Source organism: Aotus nancymaae, unplaced genomic scaffold (assembly GCF_030222135.1).
Source record: "Aotus nancymaae isolate 86718 unplaced genomic scaffold, 86718_ANA_hifiasm-v0.15.2.pri h1tg000049l, whole genome shotgun sequence".
Lineage (NCBI taxonomy): Eukaryota > Metazoa > Chordata > Mammalia > Primates > Aotidae > Aotus > Aotus nancymaae.
Window position 1 is genome coordinate 28033747 of NW_026988463.1, and position 12438 is coordinate 28046184.

At 52.8% G+C, this 12438-nt stretch overlaps 1 protein-coding gene across 1 annotated transcript; it reads right to left on the bottom strand.

The window, feature by feature from the left end:
* Positions 1-772: 772 nt before the first annotated feature.
* On the bottom strand, positions 773-12129 carry ZNF668 (zinc finger protein 668). The gene is made up of 3 exons (XM_012469979.2): positions 7150-12129; positions 3247-3915; positions 773-2178 (listed from the first exon to the last, which is right to left on the bottom strand). Exons 1-3 carry the CDS (start codon positions 7173-7175, stop codon positions 966-968), a joined length of 1908 nt encoding a protein of 635 aa, XP_012325402.1. The 5' UTR covers positions 7176-12129; the 3' UTR covers positions 773-965.
* Between the last annotated feature and the right edge of the window lie 309 nt (positions 12130-12438).

Here is a 12438-nt window from a genome sequence, read left to right on the forward strand (position 1 = left end):
CATTCAGGTTGGAGATATCATTTCTTCATATAGGTTTTGCACATTTCTTGTGAGGTTCATTCCTTCATGGTCTATGGGTTTTGTTGTGAATTGGAAATCCTTTTTCCACCAAGTATATTTTCTAATTTGTTACTATAGTATACAGGAAAGATAACAAATTTTTATCTTCAGTTTATTATCTATGAAAGGATAAAAGTAGAAATACTCAGTAAAAAAAGATTTCTATGATCAAGTAAGTATGGGCTAAACAAAGCTAAACAGACGTGTCCACTGCTAGCCGTATCAATGCTTGTGATAATTTTTTTTTTGAGACAGAGTCTCGCTCTGTTGTCCAGGCTAGAGTGCAGTGGCACCATCTCAGCTCACTGCAACCTCTGCCTCCTGGGTTCAAGTGATTCTCCTGCCTCAGCCTCCCAAGTAGCTGGGACTACAGGCGAGCGCCACCACACCCAGCTAATTTTTGTATTTTTAGTAGAGATGGGGTTTCACCATGTTGGCCAGGAGAGTCTCGATCTCTTGGACCTTGTGATCTGCCCACTTCAGCCTCCCAAAGTGCTGGGATTACAGGCCTGAGCCACTGCACCCAGCCGGGAATTTCCTTTCTTACCTGCCTGTGGAACCCGTTGTCACAAGACATCCTGAAACATGCCTGGGAAACTGCATCCAAAGACCCTTCTAGTTTCAAATCTGTGGATCCAGGGGTCTCTGCTGAACCTCATCTGATGCCCAAACTCCCTCCCACTCACCCCAACCAGAACACAGAAGACTGGTGTCAAAATGAAAGCTTTAATGAGTGTTACTCCTAGACAGTCACGTCTCAGCTGTTGCCACCTCCACCGTCCCAGCTCTCTTAGCTGGGCGACAGGTGAGCTAGTTGCTGAGGGGTAGGGATGCAAAAGGAGGTACAGGAAGCCCTGGATGGGGCTTGGCTCCCAGAGTGTGGTGCTTGGTTGGGGGCATGGGCTTTAGGCCGGCCCCTCTTCAGGCATTCCTAGCAAAGCCACCAGGGGCTCCAGGGGTGTGGGGGTTCTCATGGGCACAGGATGAGTGCGTTCGTGCTTGCGCAGGTCGCTGGCACTCAAGAAGGCCTTGGGACAATGGGGGCAGGTGTAGGGGCGCACTGAGCTGTGAGTGCGGCTGTGTTTGCGTAGCCCAGCCCGGTCAGAGAAGGTCTTGCCGCACTGGGTGCAGGGAAAGGGTCTGAGCTCTGGGTGTGAGCGCTCATGCCGACGCAGCAGCGTCATCGTGGAGAAGGTCTCCTTGCACTCTCGGCACACAAACTGGGGTGGCTTCTCATCAGCTTCCTCACCCCCCACCTCGCCTGCCCCTTCCAAGGGATCAGGAGCCTCCCGGACACCAGCATCTTGGCATTCCACATGCTCCACCGTCATGCCCACCACCTGCCACTGTGTGGCCATCACGCCACCTGACTCCGGAGGCAGTCCTAGCAGCCCTGCTGGAGGGTCCCCTAGCCCCGCCCCTGCTGCCGGGGTGGCTGAGCCCTCACCTGCCACGCCCACAGGCAGCGCCAACCCCACCACCAGCTCCTGCGCAGGAGGCGCCCCCGCGGCCTCACTGCTTCGATGGGTCCGCTCATGCTTCCTCAGGCTCGACGACACCACAAAGGATTTCCCGCACGCATTACAGTGGAAGGGGCGCTCCCCTGAGTGCACCCGGCTGTGCTTCGTGAGGCTGGCACGCTCGGCAAAGGCTCGCCCGCACTCCTCGCAGCGGAAGGGCCGCTGGCCAGAGTGCACCAGCGCGTGCCGCTTGAGGTCCCAGGAAGCCACGAATGTCTTGTCACACTGCAGGCACTTGAACGGCCGGTCACCCGTGTGCACACGCCGGTGCATGGCCAGGTCTGCCGGCTGCCGGAAGTCCTTGCCGCATTTCTCGCAGTGGTATGGCTTCACCCCCTCATGCGCGCGCTGGTGGCGCCGGAAGCTCGAGGGGTCGGAGAACATGCGGCCGCAGCGCGGGCACAAGAAGGGCTTCTCCCCGGAGTGTGTGCGCTCGTGGCTCTGGTAGGAACTGAGCTGCGTAAAGCCCTTGCCGCAGGCCGGGCAGCGGTAGGGCTTCTGCGCCGCGTGGATGCGCTGGTGGCACGTGAGCGAGGAGGAGCGGGAGAAGCTCTTTCCGCACTCGGAGCAGAGGAAGGGGCGCTCCCCGGTGTGAGACCTGCGGGGGTGTGGAGGACCTGGCATGAAGGCGACAGACCCATAACCTGGCCCCGCTGCCTGTCTGGGCTGTACTTTAGAGGTTCCCCAAATATCTGTGGGTGCCTAGGCCTAATCCCCTAAAAGCCACATGGCTGCCCCCCCCCCCCGAGCGGAAAGAGCCTTCAGGCTGGCTGGGTGTCTCTACTCCAAAGACCCGTTTCTGCACATTAAAGACCAAGATATGGCTCAGGCCTGTAATCCTAGCACTTTGGGAGGCCGAGGCGGGTGATTGAGAGGTCAGGAGATTGAGACCATTCTAGCTAACATGATGAAACCCATCTCTACTAAAAATACAAAAAATTAGCTGGGCGTGGTGGCACGCGCCTATAATACCAGCTACTCGGGAGGCTGAGGCAGGAAAAGCGCTTGAACCCAGGAGGTGGAGGTTGCAGTGAGCCGAGATTGCGCCATTGCACTCCAGCCTGAGCAACAGAGTGAGACTCCCTCTCAAAAACAACAACAACAACAAACGACAACAGCAGCAGCAAACCAAGAAATGTGTCCCCCACCTTTTTTTTCTCTCCTGTTCCCCAGGCTGGAATGCAGTGGCCTGATCATGGCTCACTGCAGTATCGACCTCCCGGGCTCAAGCCGTCCTCCCTTCCACCTTAGCCTCCCGAGTTCCCAGGACTTTCAGAAGTGCACATCCCCACGCTCGGGTAATTTTTTAATTTTTATAGAGGCGAGGCTTGCTATGTTGCCCAGACTGGTCTTGAACTCTTGGGCTCAAGCAATCCTCTTGCCTCAGCCTCCAAAAGTGCTGGAATTATAGGCGTGAGCTACCATGCCCAGCCTGGACACGTGGACCTTAATGTACAGGCTGAGAAAAAAAAGACCTAGGCAGACCAGGCCCCATTCACACCTCCTGGTCTTCTCCAAAGACTATGGGAAGGGCTCAACTCCAAACCACGCCCCCAATTTCTTCCACATGCCCAGCCCCTCCCCTTGGCTCACTTTATCCTGAGACTCAACCCCAGGCCCCATGGGCTGCCCCGGCGCTGTTGCCCATCCCGGAAGACACCCTCACCGCTCATGGTTGCGGAGGTCCTTGAGCTCTGCGTAGGCTTTGCCGCAGCGCTCACAGCTGTAGGGCCGCAGGCCAGCGTGAGTGCGCCGGTGCTTGCGGAACACTGAAGGATCAGCGAAGCTCTTGCCGCAGTCGGCGCAGGTGTAGGGCCGCTCGCCCGTGTGGCCGCGCTGGTGGATCTTGAGCTTGGAGAGCGCGCCATAGGCCTTGGGGCAGTGCGCGCAGCGGAAGGGCAGCTCGCCAGCGTGTGAGGCCAGGTGCACGCGTAGGCACACGGGCTGCATGAAGCGGCGGCCGCACTCAGGGCACGGAAAGGGCTTCTCCCCTGTGTGGCTGCGCCCGTGGCTGCGCAGCTCGGGTGCTGTCTTGTAGGCCTTGGGGCACAGCGGGCACGCATAGGGCCTCGGCTTAGCCGCAGAGCCTGACACCTTGTCCCCACTGGCTTCCTCTGCCTTGGCTTCTGTCTCCGGCTTTGGCTTCACCTCGGCCACCTCCTCAGAGCAGTCTGCCGGCCCATGTGTGGCAGCGTGGCGCGCTGCCCTGGGCGCATTTGGAAATGTCTTGGTACAGGACAGGCACTTGTAGCGGCGGCCGGAGCGCTTATAGCCCGGGGCTGGGGACCGGGCCTCTGCAGCCTCCACTTCCATGGCCTTGGTGAACAGGGTTTCTCTGCAAGAGAAGCACAGTTAGACCAAAGCCACATACCTTTGCCTCACGGACTCAGAGAGAACCCTGTTTCATTTGCACTTCTCACCTCAGAACCCCCACATCCTCCCTGCCCAGCATTCCTGGCTCTGACGCCCTGTGTTCGTTTCCTCCCTGATGTGCTCATTGAAGGAGTTGGGCCAGGTGACAGCAAGAGCCACTAAGAAACGAGGGGGGGGAGGGTCACAAACGGTTCACCTACACTTCCACCCTCAACCTCTGGGCTTTTCCAAACAGTGGGATTCCCAGAGGCCCAGGTTCCATCTGTCTCACCATCTTCCTTCTTCAGCTTAGTGTCCAAGAACTATGCCAGGATGAAGTGTCCTATGTGAGCTGCAGATGCAGAAGATACCCAGACGTGGGCCTGGCCTGAAAATCTCCAAGCGCCCAGGGAAGACAGACCTGGGACCAGAAAAGGGCTGAGCCAATGGGCCAAATCTGGTAGCTGGCACTGTCTGGAAGTGACAGGCACCCAGCATCTGTGTTTTCTTTCCTCCTCTGGATGGTTAGCTCAGACACAGCAACTATTCACACAGAATTCTGGCCTTGCACACTTGTATGGGGCCTCCGCCCCAGACTGGAATCTGGTCCACTCTCTGCTCTGGAATCCCTGTTGGCCTGTTCCCAAAACTCTGGTAAAGGAGAATCACTCTCAAGGCAGCCTGAGCCATCGCCAGCAGCTAGAAGCCTGTTTCTGAGTCATAACTGATGTAGCTGATCTAACGTGGCCTCCTGGGATACCAGCTATAGCTGAGATCCCTACTTTCTGGTCCAGAACCCAGACGCCCTCCACCCAGCTGCTCCTGGGGATCATGGTTGGGAGGAAACAGGATTAACGGCTGAATTAGTCTTAACACCAGCTCATCCTCCCTGGGGGATGAAGAGAAGAGGATTATGGCAGATCCACTTAAGGAGTGAGTGCTCAGCAGCTGCTGCTGAAGGAAGGGGGCTGAGGAGTGGGGGCTGCAGGGAGGCAGGTGTGCCCAGAGGCTAGGAGGCCTGCGTTCTAGTCCCAGTACCGTGGATTACTGAGACCTCAGTGAAATGAGTGTTGTTTATAGGCCCGTTTCCTCATCTGGACGCCTTAGGTGTTGGTGGCTTCTAAGTTTATGACACTGGGGTTGAGGAGGAGGAGGGAAGTGAGCTGAGCCAGGAGAGTGCTGGGGGAAATACAGAGACTCAGGGCTCCTTACGCCAGGAATGGGTGAGAGAAGCAGCTTACCTGGTTGACCCAGGGAGAACACAAGAGCCCCTGACGCACAGCAAGGGCCACATCCTTAGAGTCAGCACCCTTCTGCCTGAAGGCCCGGCCTCAGTCCTGCATGCTGCCCTCCCTCCCCAATGCCAAGGTCTTGATCTTCTCCCAAAAGTACTGCATGATGTTTCCTGTTTCCTGCTCAAGAACTTTCCATGGCTTCCACCACACCATGCAAGTCCCCAGGTCCTTCCTGCTTGTTCCAAATCTGACAAGTCCTTCACCGGAGCCCAACTTCCTCCAGGAGGCTCCTCAAGCATCTCCCCTTTGGGTCTGGCCCCAATCCCACAAAACTGCATTCTATTTTCAGCTTGGTTATTTCACTTTTCCCATTAAATCCTGGCACTTAGGCACGTGTGGTGGCATGTGCCTGAAGTCCCAGCTATGTGGAAGGCTGAGGCAGGAGGATCCTTTGAACCCAGGAGTTCGAGGCTGCAGTGAACTGTGATCATACCACTGCACTCCAGCCTGGGCAACCTAGCGAAACCCCATCTCTACTAAAAATAAAAGCCAGATGTGGGGCCAGGTGCGGTGGCTCACGCTTGTAATCCCAGCACTTTGGGAAGCCAAGGCGGGTGGATCACGAGGTCAGGAGTTCAAGACCAGCCTGACCAAGATGGTAAAAACCCATCTCTACTAAAAATACAAAAATTAGCCTGGCATGGTGGTGGGCACCTGTAATCCCAGCTGCTCAGGAGATTGAGGCAGGGAATTGCTTGAACCTGGGAGGCAGAGGTTGCAGTGAGCCGAGATCATGCCACTGCACTCCAGCCTGGGCGACAGAGCGACTCCATCTCAAAAAAAAATAAAATAAAATTAGCCAGGTGTGGTGGCATGTGCCTGCAGTCCAGCCTACTGGGAGGCTGGGGTGATAGGACTGCTTGAGCCCAAGAGTTCAAGGCTATACCACTGCACTCCAGCCTGGGAGACAAGGCAAGACCCTGTCTCAATCAATCAGTCGATACTGGGGCTTGAAGGTGAGTTAAAGGGCTTGAATTCTAGCCTTCCTGATGACTTGAATTCTTCCTAGTTTCCAAGGGATCTCTCCCTATTTCTGGATGAGGTACTCACTACCTCCCATCCACACGGTTTCTGGAGAGTCGGCCTGATAAAGTTCCTCCTTAATAAAAACCACAGCTCGGGCCAGGTTCAGTGGCTCACATCTGTAATCCTAGCACTTTGGGAGACCAAGGGGGGTGGATCACTTGAACCCAGGAGTTCGAGACCAGCCTGGGCAATATAGCAAGATTCCACCTCTACGAAAAATACAAGAATGAGCCAGGCATGGTGGTGCATGCCTATACTCCCAGCTACTCAAAAGGCCGAGGTAGGAGGAATGCTTAAGCCCAAGGAGATTGAGGTTGCAGTGAGCCGAGATCATGCCACTGCACTCTAGCCTGGCAAGAGTGAGATTCCATCGCAAAAAAAAAAAAAAGCTAGCTCACATTTACTGAACACTTGCCAAATACCAAGCAGTATCCTAAACTCCTTACGTGTATTAGCTCACTTACCCTTCATGGCAACCCCATGAGGAAAATTCTATTATTCCCTTTTCTTTTTTTTTTTTTTTTTTTTGAGATGGAGTTTTGCTCCTGTCGCTTAGGCTGGAGCTCAGTGGCGCAATCTCAGCTCACCGAAAACCCTGCCTCCCGGATTCAAGCAATTCTCCTGCCTCAGCCTCCCGAGTAGCTGGGATTACAGGCGCGCACCACCATACCTGGCTAATTTTGTATCAGCCGGTGTATTATTCCCTTTTCACAGATAAGGGAACTGAGGTCCAAACGGTTCAGTATTGTGTTAAGTGCTTAGTCCCTGAAGTCAAATTGTCTGGCTTCAAATTTTGCCTCCATCACTTCTCAGCTGATGTGACCTTGTGTAATTTACTGCATGTCTTAGAGCCTCAGTTTTCTCATGTGAAAAACAGAAGTAATGATAGTACTTACCTGACAGGGTTGGGTGAGGAATGCATGAGTCAAAAATAATTACCGTCTTCAATTATCAGAGTCTTCTGAGAGTCAGACAGGTTGCTAGGTTTGCTAACTTATTTAATTTAATGTCTTTTTTTTATTTTTTTGAGATGGAGTCTTGTACTGTCGCCCAGACTGGAGTGCAGTGGTGAGATCTTGGCTCACTGCAATCTCTGCCTCCTAGGTTCAAGTAATTCTCCTGCCTCAGCCTCCTGAGTAGCTGGGATTACAGGGGTGCGCCACCATGCCCAGCTAATTTTTTTTGTATTTTTTAGTAGATATGGGGTTTCACCATGTTGGCCAGGATGGCCTCGATCTCCTGACCTCATGATCCGCCCACCTCGGCCTCCCAAAGTGGTGGCATTACAGGTGTGAGCCACCACGCCCGGCCTAATTTAATGTCTTATAACTTCCTGAGATAGGGATTCTTGTCCCCGCTTTACAGATGAACAAATTGAGGTTCCAAGAGTTTAAGCACCTGGGACTTCAGTCCAGGTGTTCAACTTGCCTTAAGTAGCTAGTCTGTTGCTGGGTGGTCTGGGGCCTCCCACCCTTGTCTGCTGCCTCGGCCAGCCCTGCAGTGACTAGAAGCCTGAGCTCAGGTTGTACCCGTGTCTTCTCTCACCCTTGCAGAACTGCCTTGAGACCCTGGCTGGCACCTTTTATGTCTCTGCTTCCCTCTCAACCAGGGCTTGGCCCACTGGTTCTGAACTCTGGCCCCTCTACTGCCTCTTGCCAGCTCTGGGTCTCAGCCTCCCTGTCTGTGAGTCAGACACCAAGTAGCTGGAGAGGCCAATCTCTCCTTCTGTGGCAGTTCCCAGGGGAAAAGGCAGGGGAGTGCCAGGTTGGTCTCAGCATGCACCCAGCTCCACAAAGAATCTAGGCAGGCTAGGGATCTAACATCCCATCATTACAGAGATTTTTTTTTTTTTAATTTGTAAGAGCTTTAGGTAGTCCTCAAGAATCTCCATTTTAAATACACTCTGGATCATTCCAGCCAATACATTCGTTCGTTCGTTTGGTTTTCAAACAGGGTCTCACTCTGTCGCTCAGGCTGGAGTGCAGTATGGTGCAATCATGGCTCACTGTAGCCTTGACTTCCCAGACTCAAGCAATCCTCCCGCTTCAGCCTCCCAAGTAGCTGGGACTACAGGCATGCACCACCATGCCTGGTTTTGTTTTGTTTTTTTTTTTTGAGACAAAGTTTCGCTTGTTGCCCAGGCTAGAGTGCAATGGCGCCATCTAGATCTCGGCTCACCGCAACCTCCGCCTTCTAGGTTCAAGTGATTCTTCCACCTCAGCCTCCTGAATAGCTGGGATTACAAGCATGCACCACCATGCCCAGCTAATTTTTTGTATTTTTAGTAGAGACAGGGTTTCTCCATGTTAGTCAGGCTGGTCTCGAACTCCTGACCTCAGGTGATCCACCCTCCTTGGCCTCCCAAAGTGCTGGGATTACAGGCGTGAGCCACATGCCTGGCTGCTATTTTTTTATTTTTAGTAGAGATGAAGTCTTGCTATGTTGCCTAGGCTGGCATAGAACTCCTGGGCTCAAGTGATCCTCCCACCTCAGCCTCCCAAACTGCTGGGATTACAGGTGTGAGCCACTATGCCTGGCCCAACCAATACTTAAGAACCAAACACACATCCTTAGATCTTCACAAGCTTCTAGGAGAGGAGCATTTTAAATGTTCACTACACCTTTTTTTCAGATATTGAGATTAAGACCCCCACAAGGGAAAAAACATACACAAGGACACACAACTGGTCAAGGAGCCAGACTGGCACCCAAGTCTCCAGGATCCTGGGCAGGACTCTCTCAGCCAGTCTCCATTCTCTCCAGGTTGAATCATGAGACTTCCCACTGCTCCCAGGAAAAAGACCAATATCTTTACCATGACCAGCATAGCCCCAAAACATCTAAATTCTCAAGATCGCTTGAGGCCAGGAGTTGGAGACCAGCCTGGCCAACATGGCGAAAACCCATCTCTACTAAAAATACACACACATACACAAAATCCTGCCTACCTCACCTCCCACTCCTCTCTCGGGTCCACTGGGCCCCTTTCTTCACCTCAAAGAGCCAAATTCCTTCCCACCCCATGGCCATGGCAGTAGCAGTTCCCTGTCTGAACCACTGTTCTCCCAGGATCTTTGTGTAGCTATCTTTTTGGTTTCATTTGGATCTCAGCTCCTCAAAAAGAGCTTTTTTGACCACCTTTCCTTTTCCCCCTCTTTATTTTAAATTTTTTCTTTTTTTTAACCATCCAAGGAGCACTGAATGACTACCTTTCTTCATTCTATCTTTACCCCTACTAATTACTATCCACTCCTCTCTATTTTATTATTTTTTTGAGATGGAGTCTTGCTCTGCCACCCACACTGGAGTGCAATGATGCGATCTCTGCTCACTGCAGCCTCCGCCTCCTGGGTTCAAGTGATTCTCCTGTCTCAGCCTCCTGAGTAACTGGGATTATAGGTGCCCGCCACCATATCTAGCTCATTTTTGTATTTTTAGTAGAGATGGGATTTCACCATGTTGACCAGGCTGGTCTCGAACTCCTGACCTCAACTGATCTGCCCGCCTTGGCCTCCTAAAGTGCTGGGATTACAGGCATGAGCCACCATGCCCAATCCTCTTTACTTTTTAAAAACTGTTTTTATTTGTATTTACTTATCTATTTTTTTTTTTTTTGAGACAGAGTTTCACTCTTGTTGCTCAGAATGGAGTGCAATGGAGCAATCTCAGCTCACTACAACCTCTGCCTCTCAGGTTCAAGAGATTCTCCTGCCTCAGCTTCCCGAGTAGCTGGAATTACAGGTGTCCACCACCACGCTGGGCTAATTTTTTATATTTTTAGTAGAGACAAGGTTTCACCATGTTGGCCAGGCTGGTCTTGAACTGCTGACCTCAGGTGATCCACTACCTTGGCCTCCCAGAGTGCTGAGATTACAGGCGTGAGCCACTATGCCCAGCCTATTTTTATATTTATTCATTTAGAGAATGCCTTTGTTGCCCAGGCTGGAGTGCAACCTTTGCCTCCTGGGTTCAAGTGATTCTCCAGCCTCAGCCTCCTAAGTAGCTGGGATTACAGGCACACGCCACCACACCTGGCAGACTTTTTTGTATTTTTAGTAGAGACAGGGTTTTACCATATTGGCCAGGCTGGTCTCGAGCTCTTGACCTCAAGTGATCCGCCTGCCTCGGCCTCCCATAATGCTGGGATTACAGGTGTGAGTCACTGCGCCCGGCCTTTATTTTTATTTTTTACTTTTAGAGATAGGGTCTCACTCTGTTACCCTGGAGTGCAGTGGCTCAGTCATATATAGCTCACTGCAGCCTCAAACTCCTGCACTCAAGTAATCCTCCTGAGTAGCTAGGACTATAGGCACCCACCAAAACACCTGGCTAATTTATTAAAAATTCTTTGTATGTAGAGATGGAGGTGTCACTATGCTGCCCACACTAGTCTCAGGAACTCCTGGTTTCAGGCGATCCTCCACTTTCGTTTCCCAAAGTGCTTTGATCACAGGTGTGAGCCACAGTGACCAGCCCCTTCCTCTCTAATTACCTTTATGGTGTCATCTGGACAATAATCCTTGCAAGCTTAACATGGGCAAAGTATCATTCTAAGCATTTTGTGTATAATACTCAACTACTCAATCCAATTGCATAGCTGTCTAGAAGTCCCTTATGAGCGAATGTCTGTGTTCCATGTCCATTCATACATTGAAATTCTAATTCTCATTGTGACTATATTGGAGATAAGGCCTTTATGGAAGTAATTAAGGCTGACTAAGGTCATAAGGGTATGGCCCTGGTCCAACAGGATTAGCGACCTTATGAGAAGTGACAGCCCAAAGAAACAAGCTAACTAGTCCCGGTCCCAGCCAGTGTTCAAATCCCAAACACCTGCTCTCTGAGTCCTGACTATTGCTTTGCTGGCATTACACATCTTACGGTTTGGCTGTTATTTCTCCATCTCCAGCACCAGAGTGCAGGCTGGCAAAGAACTAGGAAACCAATCATCTGCATTCTCTACACCCAGAACCCTGTGTGGTGCCCCAAAACAAATGGAAGGAATCAACCTCAGATGAAATTGAACCCAGGTCCGTGGCCTCTGCCTCCTCTGCAGTGGGAGTTTGTGAGAATGTCCATCAATAACTGTTTATCAACTGAACTATTCCACCTTTCTAAGTCCACAAGGTCCAACTATGGCCTCAATATCCCACAGTGGGTTCCCTGTCGTGGCGATGGAGCCTTGCTTTGCCACACTACTGGCTTAGGAAAGGGATGAAGTTCTGCCTGTCTCACCAGGGATGCAGAGATTCAAATTCCAAAAATCCTAGGCTAGGACCCTGGGGCAGGGATGAGGAGAAAAAGGAGGCACCTCAATCTTCCCATCTATAAACAAGTAGTCATCAAACAGGCCTCACGGCCAGGAGTGATCTGGTGAGCGGATGAACCCCGCCGAAGTGAGCGCTAATCATCTCCTAGGCCTCCAACGCGGCCAGTTCACAACCTGATCCCAACCTACTTTTCCAGCCTCAGCTCCAGCGACACAGTCCTCTTCCCGACAGCGACTGAATCTCCAGCCACAATTCTCAACCACCCCACCTCTAGATGCAGTTTCCTGGGCTCGGGAGCCCTTGCCTGCCTTCTCCAATGGGAAAGCCCCTTTACATTCTTCAAGAACCCCCTTCCCCAGTGCCCTCAGGAATACTTAATGGCAGTAGAGGTAAGGGCCCCACGCCGCTCTGGGCCTCAGTTTCCTAATCAGTAAAATGAGGTCCCTGAAGTTTGTGGGAGTTTGAAGGGCGGAGGGGCCTACGAAGCGCACCGAGGAGCCGAGAGCTGCAGAAACCCGGAGCCCCTCGCTCCTCGCAACCGTCTATACGTGGCGCCCCTACCAGCCAGGCAAGCCCCTGCAGGGCAGGACCCCGGGCTGACGTGTCTCGTTATGAGCCTCGGAGGACGTGGAAAGGAGGACTGAACGAAGGATGAGGGGATGAACAAATGAATGGACGGAGGGCTGAATTCAGGACAAAGGCTTGCAAGATGGCGTTCTCTAGGACCGCGGGAGGGGTGGCCCGGGCCTCGGCCGGGGAGGGGGCCTCCGGCGCCGGGTACCTCGCTGCGCGGCCCGCGCTGCCGGAACAAAAGCCCACAACATGGCGGGCTCTAGGACCCTCGGGCTCGCACCACGCCTGGCCGGCAGCCGCACGGGCCAAGCCAGGGCGTCCGCTTCCCCGAACTGCGGAGAC

Coding starts and splice junctions, on each gene's coding strand:
- ZNF668 (XM_012469979.2), bottom strand. CDS start 7,175: ATGCATTCCTCACCCAACCCTGTCAG. Junction 3,916..7,149: donor TCCTCACCCAACCCTGTCAG/GTAAGTACTATC, acceptor CTTCTCTTGCAG/AGAAACCCTGTTCACCAAGG. Junction 2,179..3,246: donor GACCTCCGCAACCATGAGCG/GTGAGGGTGTCT, acceptor ACACCCCCGCAG/GTCTCACACCGGGGAGCGCC.